Genomic DNA, 16,100 nt, shown 5'->3' with positions numbered 1-16,100 from the left:
CATCATCATCATCATCATCATCATCATCGTCCTCACAGCGTCACCGTTAAAGTGCACAGTGTGGTCAGAAGACGTGGGTTTAGAATCATCAGAACAGCCACATATCCTCTAAAAAAGCCAGTATAAATTTAATGTAAAGTGGAAATCTGTTGGTTTATTTGGGCTGGAAATTACACAAACAAATGATAAAAGACAGAAAATCATTGTGGTTGGATGACGTGTTTTAAATATATGTAATTTTCAGAACAGTCACGTATAGCTACCCCTTAAAAAGCCCCAAATTATTAATATCAATGGCAAAATGTAATATATAGTGGAAATCTGTTGGTTTATTGTAGCTAGAAATGACAAAAATACGTGATAAAAGACAGAAATTCACTATGGCTTGAAGTCATGCATTTAAAATAATCTGAACAGCCACATATCCCCAAATTACTCATACCACTGGAAAAATTTAATGTACAGTGGAAATCTGTGAGTTTATTGTGGATGGAAAAAATAAAACCAAGTGATAAACAACAACAGAAAATCACTGTGGTTTGAAGACGTGTGTTCAAAATAATCAGAATAACCACGTATTCCCCTAAAAAAAGCCCCAAATTACTCATATCAGTACAAAAATGTGATGTATAGTGGAAATCTGGGTTCATTGTGGCTGGAAATGACAAAAAATAAGTGATAAATGACAGAAACACAGTGTAGAACTGATGTTAATGATACATTTTATACAATTCCTATGTTTATTTTTTGCATTTTTACTTAAAAAACGCCAATGCAAAAATGTAATGTATTGTGGAAATCCATGGGTTTATTGTGGCTGGAGATGACAAACAAGTGATAAAAGACAGAAAATCACTTTGGTTTGAAGACATGCGTTTAAAATAATCAGAACAGTTCCTCACTATAAACTTCCACAGTCATGTCTAAGTCATGACCGTGAAACCACAGAGCTCAGTGAGAATCTGTACTTTCACATTATTGTTGCTCACAAGAAATTTAAAGTCTATAAAGTCTTATCTAGGTTTTTTCAAGGTCCAGTTCCTCCACTGTGTTTCACAGTGTGGAACTCCTTGGACTTTTTCATCATGCTAGGAAGACAGACGTGAGCCCTACACTGGAAGAATGGTAGAGGACAAGAAGAATCCAAGGATCAGCACCAAGAGTATCCTGATCAATGTGAGCACTTCTGGTAGCAACATGTCCATCAGACACTCCAGCAGACCAACAACAAAGCTGGCCTCCATGGATCAGACCAAGGAGGACTCCACTTCTCCAACACAGACACACTAAAGCTCAGCTGGACCTGCAGCACTTCTCTACTCACTTACTGCTCAATTACAAGTCATGTCTGAAGGAAACGGCATCACGAGAAAAGAGGAAACATTGAGATTGTGGAGGAGAACATGACAATAAGAGGAAAGTAGAGCCTGATTTGAACACCTGAACATCAGGCAGTCTGCAGAAAAAAACTGCTCCTTGGGCAGCATTGGAGCTTCTGTAGTTTCTCAGACATCGAGGATGTGCAGATGTTGAAGAAAACATCCGTTGACACTGACTTGCTTAATAATAAAGTTTATTATAAAGAAGAACAGCATCGGTCAGACAGACACTGCCTGGAAGGACTCGGGCAAATGATCCTCTCAGAACAGCAACCGGAGGTCACTTTTATATGCTTTGGACATGCAGGTGAAGTGGGAGGTCACAACAAATGGTTCCTGCTAAAAGACCAAAACAGAAAGCAGAGGGCCCCTTCAATCAACCTCCTGATGATTGGGGCCCCTATTTAAACATGGCATCAAACCATTCTAGACAGTCAAGAGCAGACGAAGCACATTCCATTCTACTAAAAATATTAAGTAACACGTGTCTCAGATCAGATCCTACACTTCCAAAAAGACAACGATGTGAAACATGGAGACGACGTGGTGAAGAAATGGTGAAGAGAAAACAAGGAGAAGATGTTGGAGCAGTCCAGCCAGAGTCCAGACCTGAATCCATCCAGAATGTGTGGAGGAAGTGAAGAGCAGAGTGATGGAGAGGAAGCCTTCAAAGAGCTGGAGATGGACACTTGGAGGAACTAAATCCCAGTGGAGACCTGTTAAAGACACTTGTTCATGTCATTTCCAGTGACAAAGAAAACATGTTGGCGAAATAAAAAATCACTTTAAATCAAAATTTGACAAGGGAGATGAATAATTTTGGTTCTTATATATGTACAGGTGTTCAAATCAGGCTCTACTTTCCTGTTATTGTCATGTTTTCATTAGAAATTCAGACGTCTAAAGAAGATAAAATATCGGTTTCCCTGTAATATTAACATGCTTTTCAAGGCCAGTTTAGGACAATATTGTGTTTGGTGTTTATATCACATTAAAAGGCCACAGTGGAACAACATAAAACAGGAAGTTTAAATCCATCTTTGATTATTTTGTGTACGACTTTTTATCTCTGATGTATAAATAACTTAAAATCTTGATGGAAATCTGCAGAAATGTGTGATTTCAATTCAAAAAGGCCCATTAAGTTGTGTCAAAAGGAAACAGCATCATAAGAACAGAGGAAACATTGACATTGTGGAGGAAAACATCAGGCAGTCTGTAGGAAAAGCTTCCAATAAGACAACGATCACAAACATTATGAATGAGGAAACATGCATCTCAAAAGTTGGCACCCAAACTCTCCAGAACAACATCTGGATGTGGACAGATGAGGTTCAAACTAACCCCATTGGCTGCAATCCACCAAAAATGATTCTGGAGATATTCATGAAAACTACTCCTTTCCAACATGTGACTGGAAATATTCTGCTTTGGGCTTGTGACAGAGAAGAAGAATGGACTCCACTAAATACCAGAAAAATCTAGATGCCGCTGTCATGCAGGCCTTGGAGCTAAGAAGAAGCTACAGCTGGCGGATGATCCAAAGCAGATCTCAGAATCCACCTGGAGAGCCGAAGCTTTTGGAGCAGCTGCCACAGTCCTCGGACTCAAACATCACTGAAAATCTGTGGGTAGATCTTGAACATGCTGGGCTAAAAATACACCTGAGCTCCAAGTGATCTGCAGGGAGGAGTGGCTGCAAACTCATCCGTCAAGAAGAAAGAGACTCTTTGCAAGCTGTGATAGCTGCCAGAGGGGGAGGGTGGCTCAGTAGGTTTATAGGTGCAACAATTAGTGTTTCATTATATTTGATTTTTTAAGATTATGAGATAAAAAGCATCAGTAACAACAGAATATCTATGGGAGCTGGCATAGTGTCAATAAATGCATAAAATTCTAAGATTGAATAAGTTTAAATAAATATAACGATCACCTGAATCAAGTCTCTATGAGGCCACTAAACTCCTAAATAACTAGCCTATAACACTGATTCTAAACTTAGTCTGAGCCAGTTCTCCAGACTGACACGCTTTGGTTTCCTCAGCTTTTTTCTGGCTGTAAATGAAAAAATTATATACATAATTACAAAAACAAGTGACAAAAGATGGTCAAACATCATACTAAAAAATATTATGGTAAATTTTTAACTGTTTCTATTATTTCTTTATTCTTTTTACCACAATGCATCACTAAAAATCATTCACATCCTCAAAATTCTTGCGGAAAATGCAAACTCTATACCATGTAAGTAATCCTGGTCATTTCTACCATAATATCAGAGTGTTCTAATACTTTGTATCATCTCTAATTCAGTGTCTTACTGTCTTTTGTTGTTTGTTTATGTCATTTTCAGAATAAAGTTATTGTTTATGCTTTTTAAAAAAGTATAAATCTAAATTTAGCACAGTTGTGAGTATTTTTGGGTTTAACTTTTGGACTAAAATTTCTTTTGGTGCTATTTCTTGCATAAAAGCAGAAAAAAAACAGGATATTTCATGTTATATCCCAGCAGCAGGTCAGCCATGCAAAGTCCCGCCTCCGAGCCTTGTCGTCCAATCAGCGATGATACGTTGTAATATCTTCCGCCTTATCGTCCAATCAGCGGTGAGATTCCACAGCTCTTCCTGCTTATCCTCCAATAAACGGAGAGAAATAACTCCATACTGTCCATACAAGCACATGTTTGCTAGGAGTTAGCTGCGGCCAAAACACGAAAAGTGGCAATAAACGTCACTGAAGATGGTGACCTTCACTAGGATTTGCCTCCGGAAGGTAAGAACTGTAGCACACTGTGATGTGGAGATAAATAATTGAGCAGTGACGGCTTTATAACACCTGACGTTAGCTGGAATGCTAACTGTAATTGTAATAGGATGCTAAACTAACAGTAAGATGCTAACAGCTATATGCACAGCCGAACAGCGAACTTATATTTACAGCATGTCACGTCTTTATGCCTCTTTGTCAAATACATAAATGTATTATTCATTAGCAATGACAGCAGTTTTCTGCCACCTATACTATCTAGACTACACTTGTCTCTTTTGCACCGTTGTGATTATTAGACTGTTACTAAGCTGTAACTGTTTATTGATCGATTGATTAGTTGTCAGCTGTTGCGTTCTCTGATTTCTGGGTTCTTTCCTCCACTATGACAGTAACCTGATTACTTTTGGATTGTGGACAAAACAGGACATTTGTTAGGCTTTGGGTAACATTTTTCACCGTTATCTGAGCAACTCATCTTTTCATCAAGAAAATAATCGATAGAATAATCGACAATGAAAATAATTCAGAATCAGCTTTAATGGCCACACAACATATAAGGAATTTGGTTTTAGCTGTTGGTGTCACCCTAGAAATCAGGAAAGAGAATTTTAAAATAAGTATAGAAAGAAGAGAAAAAATAAATTAAAAAAATTCAATAAAAATATATTTAAAAATGAGTTAATTTAAACACTCGACACTTGTGCTCCACAAGACAGTAAATAAGAAAACATTTATATACAGATATTTTCAGATCTAGAAAGAATATATAAATACAGTAGTGCAAATTCTTATTGCTAGAGTGATAATACAGTGCAAAAATCTGAGAATGCTGTTTATCTAAAATGTACAAAAAGGGGTAAAAATGTAAATCAAAACATTTATTTTTAGAGTAATTACACATCAATGTTTGGTCAATTAACTGGGCAGTAAATTGACTAAAGGTTTCCATATCCAGGACATCATAAGAACAACAAATCAACCCTACAAACAATGCAATTTACAAATAAAATCCACCAAATGAACAGCAAAATAAAAACAATATAAATATATATGCAAATTATATTTATTATGTTCTGTTTATTTCAGATTTTCTGTAAATGCATATTGATGCATTTAGCTCTGGGATGAGACCTTTTAAACTGTTTAAATTTGATGTCACATCAGACAGAAAATTGTAGCTGCTTTAATGGGGAAAAACGTGCTCCCGGTTTGATTGCCCGCTATTTTTTTTATACGATAGTTACTGAAGTCTTGAGGATGTACAGCAAATCTTAAACATTAAGCATAATGTTTTATCAAAAAAACCTCTTCTCAGTCACAAAAAATCCAGTTGTACTGCGCAACAGTCTACCTCTGTATGTGAAGATCCACACTTTATCTGCAGTCTGTGATCCCATCGGGACTTTTTTCAACAAGTGTTCTAAATATAAATAAAATGTGATTTTTCAGTGGTTTTCTCCCTGAAGGCTTTGTGAATATTTTACCAGTCTAATTTCTCTTTTTTGTCTCTGCAGTATGGAAACTTTGTGGACAACCTGCGTCTGTACGTCCGTGGAGGCGGCGGTGGGATGGGTTTACCTCGTCTGGGCGGACAGGGAGGAAACGGAGGAGACGTTTGGGTGGTGGCGACGAAAAACATGACCCTGAAGAGGATCAAGGACAAATACCCACAGAAACGTTTTGTAGCTGGAGCAGGAGCCAATAGCAGGTTAGTTTGTGAAAATACAGCCTTTTATTTACATTCCACTGCTCACTTACTGATGTTTTGTTGTAGCTGTGGGTCAGTCAGAGCTGCTTGTGTTTCATTTGTTGACAGTGTTCGAGCTCTGAAAGGAGAAAGGGGGAAAGACGAGGAGGTCCAGGCTCCTGTCGGTATCACTGTTACTGCTGATGATGGCAGAACGATCGGTACGTCAGGAACCTTTTATGGAAAGTCCCTCATGTTGTTTAAAACAGAACCAGCACAGTCAGATATGTAATTTTGGAATAGAGACTCATGATATACTACCGTTCAAAGGTTTGGAGTCACTTAGAAATGTCCCTATTTTTGAAAGAAAGGCAGGTGTTTTTTTCAATGAAGATAACATTGAATTAATGATAAATCCAGTGTAGACATTGTCAATGTGGTAAATGACTGTTCTAGCTGGAAACAGCTGATTTCTAATGGAATATCTCCATAGGGGTACAGAGGAACATTTCCAGCAACCATCACTCCTGTGTTCTAATGCTACATTGTGTTAGCTAATGCTGTTGAAAGGCTCATTGATGATTAGAAAACCCTTGTGCAGTTATGTTAGCACATGAATAAAAGTGTGAGTTTTCATGGAAAACATGGAATTGTCTGGGTGACCCCAAATTTTTGAACGATAGTGTTTAGATGTGCTGGATTCGCCCATGAAGAACAAAGATTTATTTCACCAGAGTAACAAAAACTTTAAACTCGGGGGGGGGAAACTCCAAAGCTGTGTATGAAATATAGACAAATGATGCACATGACGTTGTACTTGGTATCTCTGAAGTCTGGACACGTAGGAAATCTCATTAACTAATTTTTTTGCCTCCACAAATTAAATATGGTTTTGTTCAAGAAAAAGAGCTGAAGGATGGACATATTGAAAAATAGCAGATGAATTTAATCTTTTGACAAAGCCATATTTAATCTGGGGAGACAAAACAAATCTAGTTAATAAGATTTCCTGTGTGTCCACACTTTAAGGACACCCTGTATAATAATTAGGGATTCTCCAAATGATGCATCGATGCATCGTCTGAGCACGACACGTCATCAAAAACAGAAGTGAGCGCGCAATGCAACAGAAATCACCGTCCGACTGGAGCGCGGAACACAGCCAGACATCTGCGCTGCATCGTGCATATATTATGTATGCAAGATGCAGCGCGGATGTCTGTGATCTATCGTAAACGCGGATGTCAGCGTTTACTATACAGCTGTATCTAAACGCGGACATCGGCGCTGCATCGTGCAAACATAATATAAGCACGATGCAGCGCAGACGTCCGGCTGTGTTCCGCGCTCCAGTCGGACGGTGATTTCTGTTGCATTGCGCGCTCACTTCCGCTTTTGATGACGTGTCGTGCTGAGACGATGCATCGATGCATCATTTGGGGCATCCCTAATAATAATCAGATATGTAATTTGTGGCGTACAACTTACAAAGTGTTACCAAAAAGTTCTAAATCTGTTCCTATAAAAATCCAAAACAGTACCAGACTTACATTTGTCTGCCATCCCTGTGCAGCCACGCTCTGCTCCCAGTGCTCCTGGAACACTCTCTCTCTAAACTGCATCTAAATCTTCAACTTGAAACTCATTTCCTGTCCAAGGTGACCTGAACGCTGATGGTGATCGTGTGCTGGTGGCTCGAGGAGGCTCCGGAGGCTCTTTGCACTCTGGCTTTGAGCCCAGTAAAGGTCAGACCAGACACATCAGGCTGGACCTCAAACTCATCGCTGACCTCGGCCTCGTGGGGTGAGATTCTGTTCTCAGACACACACCTGAACACGCTGCCTGACACCCTGTAAGCTTAGTTAAATATGTGGTTTTTCTTGTGTTCAATCACCGTCAGATTTCCAAATGCGGGGAAGTCTTCTCTCCTGACAGCCTTGTCCAACGCCACACCACAGATCGCCAACTACGCCTGTAAGAGCTTCATTAACAATCCCCTTTTCTTTGATGTGCTTTTCTGCTCTTTCTAAAATCTGTTTGATAAATTTCAGTTACAACTTTGAGGCCAGAGATCGGCAAACTGATGTATCAAGATTACAAACAGGTGTGTGAATGCATGTTGGTGCTTTTTGCTTTTTATTTTTAACTGTCTGTTTAATTGATGTAGTTTATCATCATTAACTGTTGCTCTGTTCTTTCGGTAGATCTCTGTTGCTGACCTCCCGGGGCTGATCGAAGGCGCCCACATGAACAAAGGGATGGGCCACAAGTTCCTAAAACACGTGGAGAGGACCAAGCAGCTGCTGTTTGTGGTGAGTGGTAACTCTAAAACCTGCATTTTTATGAGCTTAGGGATGGCCCGAATAGTGGTTTCTGGCCTCTGAATATTCGGGCCCTATTAAAGACGAATATCCGGATATTCATTCCGCCCCATAACGTCCCGTGGGGCGACGGCGGCGGAGACGGCCCGAATATTCGGATCCGTTCGCCTGGTCTCCCGGGTCCAAATTTTGTCTTCAGTTAAATGGAAGAATTCCCAAACAGCGGAGGTCTTCAGCATCTTGTCTTGTGTTTATGCAACAAAGTGAAGCGTGACGTCAGAGTCGGCAGCAACCCGGCCATTCAGGTGGTGGAAAGAAACACGAATGGAGGAGCAGAGATGAGCCGAACACGACGGGACGAGCCGAAATGGGCCGAAGGCGAAGGGAAGAGACGAGCTCTGAATATTTTCGTCTGGGGGGAGGAGGGGGTGATCACATAGACATATGTTTATATGTCATAAACATATGTGTATATGTTATTCTGGGGTATTCGGATACCAAAATTAATATCCGGATACCGTAGCGAACGGATATTTGGACATTCGGGATATTCGGGTCCAGCCCTAGAGTGTGGTCAGGGCATCAAGCTGGAAATTCTCCAGAGGTGCAGACTGGTCACCGGTGGGCTGCTGTGTTTTTTTTTTTTTCAAACCTCAGCATTAATTCCCTATAAAACCCAAGCACAGATATTCAGTAGGTCATCTGAGCTGCAGAGATGGTTGTACAAGTTGCAGAAACACGAATAGAAAAAGAAAACCGGCAGCTGAAAATGCAGAAAAGGTGTGAAAGAAAAAGGCTCCTCTGGTGGTGAAGAGTGAAATAGCAGCTTACGTTCTCCGTGACGAATTAAATGAACCAATGAAATGTTTTGTTAACTTTAAGATTTTAGTTCATCAACAGGTTTGACCGTTTTCACGGTTTAATTGTCAGCCTCTGTGCAAAAATGTTTAGAGGAGATTAATTTCTCTAAAACATCTTTAAAAAAAGTTAATACTTAATAACTGTGGATGTGTGAAACAAAAATGTACATCTGCTCATTTTATTCTGTATTGCTCATCAGTTCTTTTTCATCTTACAGCCTTTCAGTGATAAAATATTTGATAGGCAGTCGAGCAATATATGTGATTTGTTAAAAACCCATGAACACGGTAAAAAACGAGGAGGATTCTGTGTAACTGAAGTAAATTAGAAAACAATGCGCCGTTCATACGATCGAGTTCATTCATTATTGTTGCATTAATAAACTGAATAAATGACGTGTGTTGCAGTATTTTACATAATTCTGATCATAAAAGCAGATTATTTTAGTCAAGTTAGGCGTCAGGGGATTGTTGCATAAATTCAACGTTACTTTTTTGCTTTCTGTACCCGCAGACATCAGTGAAAAATCTTGAAAAAGTGGTTTTCATTGTTATTTAGCCTGAAACAAGCAATACAAATCAACACTGTTGTAAAGTCTCGGGCTGTTTTCTGTTCCCAGCCGGCCTCTTGTTGCCTCTCAGGATGATGTTTGGTTGTGTTTTGTGGCTGCAGGTGGATGTTTGTGGTTTCCAGCTGGCGAGTAAAACACAGTTCAGGTCGGCCTTTGAAGCTGTGCAGCTTCTCACCAGGGTGAGTCTGATTTGAGATGTAAGAAAAAAATCACAGTAACAACCACTGTCAGATGTTCATTCTGATCCTTTGTCTTATTCTTTTCCTTTAGGAGTTGGAGTTGTACAAAGAGGAGCTGGTATCTAAACCTGCATTGTTGGTGGTGAATAAGATGGACCTGCCTGATGCTGAGGAAAAACTAGAAGAGCTGCAGGAGCAACTAGAAAACCCAGAAGGTAAATATGATGTAAATAGAGCCAGATCTCTGTTCTGCACTTCAGCATCTCTCAATCCAATTAATTAATTTACCTCTGCACACAGTTTATATTATGACACACAACTTTGAAGCAAAATCTTTGTAATATGATTTGAGACATTAGAAGAGAAAATGTCATATTTAAGAGAGAGAAGTTGTTGGACATCTTGAGGTGTTTAAATCTTTATTTTATTTTTCACACATGGAAAAAAACCCATTCATACATTTAGCTTGAGTAAACATATCAGCCAGGTAAATAAAAAAAAAAGCACAACGACATGTTTTTTTTTTCTATTGAGGCACTTAGGCTCAAAGCTTCTTTATTGTCATTGTTATGAAAACAATGAGAAGCACAATGTAAGTTAAAATGTAATGCCAGATCATATTGCATTTGTTGGCTGCTTTAAAGGAATCAAAAGGTGTGTCAGACTCAGTTGGTATGGAGTCACAGGAGTGCCACATCAAAATATGAATAAATAAATAAATAAATGTGGAAATATAAAGAGAAATGAATAAATAAATAAATGTGGAAATATAAATAAATAAATAAAAAGGAAAATTTTGTCTTTGCTTTTACCTTTTCTGGTTTTTCCTTTTATTAATTAATTAATTTATTTCTCTTTATATTTCCACATTTATTTATTTATTTATTTATTTATTTATTTCTCTTTATATTTCCACATTTATTTATTTATTTCTCTTTATATTTCCACATTTATTTATTTATTTATTTATTTCTCTTTATATTTCCACATTTATTTATTTATTTCTCTTTATATTTCCACATTTATTTATTTATTTCTCTTTATATTTCCACATTTATTTATTTATTTCTCTTTATATTTCCACATTTATTTATTTATTTATTTATTTCTCTTTATATTTCCACATTTATTTATATATTTCTCTTTATATTTCCACATTTATTTATTTATATTTTGATGTGACATTCCTGTGACTCCATAAGTTGGCCGCTATTTTCTGTATAAGCTAATTACTAAAGTTTTGAAAAGTAAAGCAAATCTTCTCATAACTCATAGAGCCAGTTGGATGCACTTGATGTCCAAATTCACATCCCTTCTACATAATGATGAAAATAACTCTCTATTGCCAGCACTTTGCAGTGAAATACATGGAAACATTTTATAATGCATGTTTCTTTTCCATAATGTAAAGGCTAATATAAAAAATCTGCAGGTATTATTATATACCGGGCTTTGCAAAAGTTCTGTTACACGGTTTCACGATCTTTAGAGACGTTTACATGTCGGAGTGAAAAATTCCATGAAATAAACTGAAAGTTCTACCTTATAGGCAGGTGTCCTTAATACAAATTTTTTTCTCCGGTGAAGTTGTATCAAGATGGAAGTCAAAAGAGTTGAGATATCTGCTCTCCTTTGTGCTGAACATCAGCCGGATGACCGTCCACAGAGTCGCGGAGAGGCTAAAGAATGGTGAAGATCTTTCAGGTCTTCACCATTCTTGATAAATCACTGAAAGATCTTCACCATTCTTGAGCCTCTCCGCGACTCTGTGGACGGTCATCCGGCTGATGTTCAGCTGCTTGGCTCTGTCAGACTTGTTGTGGCCAGCATGAAGGAGAACAGATATCTCAACTCTTTTGACTTCCATCTTGATACAACTTCACCGGAGAAAAAATTGTATTAAGGACACCTGCCTATAAGGTAGAACTTTCAGTTTATTTAATGGAATTTTTCACTCCGACATGTAAACGTCTCTAAAGATCATGAAACCGTGTAACAGAACTTTTGCAACGCCCGGTATAAATGATGGAATATCTGGACTGTTGTAAAACATGTGGCTGGCTCGTGTAATAAAACAATTTGTTTATGAAAAGTCTAAACAAATAATTTTGCCATTATTACCAAGATAAGAGCTTACAAGTAACAGTGGTAGAATTAAACTGAAAATGGCTTTGAGGACTGCTGATTTTATGCATTTATATGCTCTGTGCTGTGAATTAAATGAACTAACTACATATTTTTGTAAACTTTTGGGGTTCAAAGGCCTGAGTCCTGCTGAAGATTTAACCATTTATAAAGTGTGACTGTCAGACTCAGTGCACAGATGTTTAGCTGGTGAACTTTACAGCTGATCATTTTTATCAGAGTTTTTCCCAGGCATAAAAAATGAATCTTTTACCTCCTTCTAAACAGTTTAATTGATTTCACAAGGACCTCTGTCCTGTACATAGATTGAAAATAGAGATTTAAATCCAGTCTTTGATCCCATCAAAATATTTTGCATCAAATTATGCAAATCTATATGAAATGTTCTGACTTAAATGCTCACAAATTGTGCTTTTTTTGGGATACTTTTGTAATTTTCTATGACTTTGATGAGCTAAAGTGATGAAAAAGTTCACTCCGAGGGCAAGAGTTATGATCAGGACCATCGAGAACAAACAAAGAATCGTTTGTGTTGTCTTTATAGTGCCAACTGAACAATAATTCACTCTGATGTTCTCTCCTCCTGCAGAATTCTCCGATCTGCTGCCTGCTGACATGATACCAAAGAACTATTTGACCTTCAGACACATTGTTCCCGTTTCTGCGGTCACTGGGTTCGGCATCAACCACCTGAAGAGCTGCATCCGTCAGTCCCTCGATGAAGACGCAGCCGCCGAGACTAAAGCCGTGCATCGGGAAAAGCTGCAGGCTCTGAGACACAACTCGCACCAGCATCAGTGACACACAGGGACACAGAAAGAAACCTTCAGTGGAAACTATGGTGCACGAGGATGTCTTGCTGCCAGGAAAAGTGCAAGGTTGTTGAAGTGCGACGTCCTTGGAGAAACACCTGCAGAAACTGTCAGCATACAGAGTTTTGTAGAAGCGACGAAGGACGATTTCACAGCCAAAACAGAGTTCAGTGAAGCTCAGCGAGTTTGGCAGGAGTTAGTCTGAGCTTCGAATGTCGGCTTGTTTGTTTGAATAAATGATATGAAGTTACAAGACTGCTGAAACTATTTAAATAACAGCTTCATGTTCCTCTCCTTAAAGGACGGGGCTGTAGTGCCGTTCACTGATGCAGAAGAGGAGAGGTGCTTTTGTATAAACCAGTTCTCTTCTGTTTGACTCACGAAGATTAACAATGTATTTGTATTTATTGGTATTTTAGGCATATGGGTTCTATAAAGTGTCTTGAGACAGTTTGACATGTAATTGGCATTTATAAATACAATTGAATTGGGGATGCGCCGTTACTGATTCTAATATCTCGATGCAGGTCCTCATTAGGGTTGGGCATCAGGAACTGGTTCCAGTTCAGAATTCGTTCCAAAGTTCAGAAACATGGCAAATCATTAAATCGTATAGTTACAAAATCTAATCATGTATAATTTACAGCGTGTTTGTAGACGTTGTGGAAAAAACGTCATAGTTTAGTATGTCGTCCAAAATGTGACAAAAACATCTTAGTTACCTCCGCCAAGGAGGTTATGTGACACCCGGCGTTTGTCTGTCCGTCCGTCCGTCCGTCTGTCTGTCTGTTAGCAAGATAACTCAAAAACGCCTGGGCAGATCCAGATGAAATTTTCAGGGGATGTAGACTATGGTAAGAGGAAGAGCTGATTTAATTTTGGTGGCAATCCGGAAAGGATCCTGGATTCTGGATCACTTTGAATTTTTTAGTATGTGGTCCAAAATATGACAAAAACATCATAGGTTAGTAAGGTGTCCAATTAGCTCAACTGGTTAAGAAGGCAATTTGTAAACAGAACTGTGTCAGAGATGCAGTTTCAATTCCAGCTCATGATGATTTACTGTATGGGTTTCCTGTTTTCCTCTCTCCCTGTTGATTAATTAAGAATGGAATAAAATCGTTCATGAAAATATATGTCTTATGTTTCCATGAAAATACAATACAATACTTCAATTTCTAAATCGTACATAAATGTATGTGAATACAATGTTCCATGGGAATGTCAATATCGTTGGCGGAGGTCTGCGCTCTCTGAGTCAAAGTTTGGTATGTTGTCCCAAATGTAACTGAAACGTCATAGTTTAGTGTGTCGTCCAAAATGTGATCAAAAACGTCATAGTTGAGTATGTCGTCCAAAATATGACAAAAACGTCATAGTTGAGTATGTCGTCCAAAATGTGACAAAAACGTCATAGTTTAGTATATCGTCCAAAATGTGACAAAAACGTCATAGTTTAGTATGTCGTCCAAAATGTGACCAAAAACGTCTTAGTTTAGTATGTCGTCCAAAATGTGATCAAAAACGTCATAGTTGAGTATGTCGTCCAAAATATGACAAAAACGTCATAGTTGAGTATGTCGTCCAAAATGTGACAAAAACGTCATAGTTTAGTATATCGTCCAAAATGTGACAAAAACGTCATAGTTTAGTATGTCGTCCAAAATGTGACAAAAACGTCATAGTTGAGTATGTCGTCCAAAATATGACAAAAACGTCATAGTTGAATATGTCGTCCAAAATGTGACAAAAACGTCATAGTTTAGTATATCGTCCAAAATGTGACAAAAACGTCATAGTTGAGTATGTCGTCCAAAATGTGACAAAAACGTCATAGTTGAGTATGTCGTCCAAAATGTGACAAAAACGTCATAGTTGAGTATGTCGTCCAAAATGTGACAAAAACGTCATAGTTTAGTATATCGTCCTAAATAGGACCAAAAACATCATACTTTAGTATGTCGTCCAAAATATGACAAAAACGTCATGGTTTAGTATGTCGTCCAAAATATGACAAAAACGTCATGGTTTAGTATGTCGTCCAAAATGTGACAAAAACGTCTTAGTTTAGTATGTCGTTCAAAATGTGACCAAAAACGTCATACTTTAGTATGTCGTCCAAAATGTGACCAAAAACGTCATACTTTAGTATGTCGTCCAAAATGTGACCAAAAACGTCATAGTTTAGTATGTCGTCCACATTATGACAAAAACATCATAGTTTAGTATGTCATCCAAAATGTGACAAAAATGTCACAGTTTAGTATGTCTTCCAAAATGTGACAAAAACGTCATTGTTTAGTATTTCGTCCAAAATATGACCAAAAACGTCATACTTTACGATGTCGTCCAAAATATGACAATAACGTCATAGTTTAGTATGTCGTCCTAAAATGTGACCAAAAAACGTCATACTTTAGTATATCGTCCAAAATTAGAAAAAAAGTCATAGTTTAGTATATCGTCCAAAATGTGACAAAAACATAATTTTTTAGTATGTCATCCAAAATGTGACAAAAACATCATACTTTAGTATGTCGTCGAAAATGTGACAAAAACGTCAATAGTTTAGTATGTCGTCCAAAATGTGACCAAAAACGTCTTAGTTTAGTATGTCGTCCAAAATGTGATCAAAAACGTCATAGTTGAGTATGTCGTCCAAAATATGACAAAAACGTCATAGTTGAGCATGTCGTCCAAAATGTGACAAAAACGTCATAGTTTAGTATATCGTCCAAAATGTGACAAAAACGTCATAGTTTAGTATGTCGTCCAAAATGTGATCAAAAACGTCATAGTTGAGTATGTCGTCCAAAATGTGACAAAAACGTCATAGTTGAGTATGTCGTCCAAAATGTGATCAAAAACGTCATAGTTGAGTATGTCGTCCAAAATATGACAAAAACGTCATCGTTGAGTATGTCGTCCAAAATGTGACAAAAACGTCATAGTTTAGTATGTCGTCCAAAATGTGACCAAAAACGTCTTAGTTTAGTATGTCGTCCAAAATGTGATCAAAAACGTCATAGTTGAGTATGTCGTCCAAAATGTGATCAAAAACGTCATAGTTGAGTATGTCGTCCAAAATATGACAAAAACGTCATAGTTGAGCATGTCGTCCAAAATGTGACCAAAAACGTCATGGTTTAGTATGTCGTCCAAAATATGACAAAAACGTCATAGTTTAGTATGTCATCCTAAATAGGACCAAAAACATCATACTTTAGTATGTCGTCCAAAATGTGACAAAAACGTCATAGTTTAGTATGTCGTCCAAAATGTGACTAAAAACGTCATGGTTTAGTATGTCGTCCAAAATGTGACCAAAAACGTCTTAGTTCAGTATGTCGTCCAAAATGTGACAAAAACGTCATAG

At 37.9% G+C, this 16,100-nt stretch overlaps 1 protein-coding gene across 1 annotated transcript; it reads left to right on the top strand.

The window, feature by feature from the left end:
• The first annotated feature begins 4,007 nt into the window (after positions 1 to 4,007).
• gtpbp10 (GTP-binding protein 10 (putative)) lies at positions 4,008 to 13,860 on the top strand. The gene is made up of 10 exons (XM_022196007.2): positions 4,008 to 4,151; positions 5,663 to 5,856; positions 5,965 to 6,056; positions 7,494 to 7,638; positions 7,736 to 7,809; positions 7,887 to 7,939; positions 8,040 to 8,147; positions 9,690 to 9,767; positions 9,859 to 9,982; positions 12,502 to 13,860. Exons 1-10 carry the CDS (start codon positions 4,119 to 4,121, stop codon positions 12,711 to 12,713), a joined length of 1,113 nt encoding a protein of 370 aa, XP_022051699.1. The 5' UTR covers positions 4,008 to 4,118; the 3' UTR covers positions 12,714 to 13,860.
• The last annotated feature ends 2,240 nt before the right edge of the window (positions 13,861 to 16,100 follow it).

This window comes from Acanthochromis polyacanthus, chromosome 12 (genome assembly GCF_021347895.1).
Source record: "Acanthochromis polyacanthus isolate Apoly-LR-REF ecotype Palm Island chromosome 12, KAUST_Apoly_ChrSc, whole genome shotgun sequence".
NCBI lineage: Eukaryota > Metazoa > Chordata > Actinopteri > Pomacentridae > Acanthochromis > Acanthochromis polyacanthus.
The sequence above is the reverse complement of the archived record's forward strand: the minus strand, read 5'-3'. Positions and strand labels throughout refer to the sequence as shown.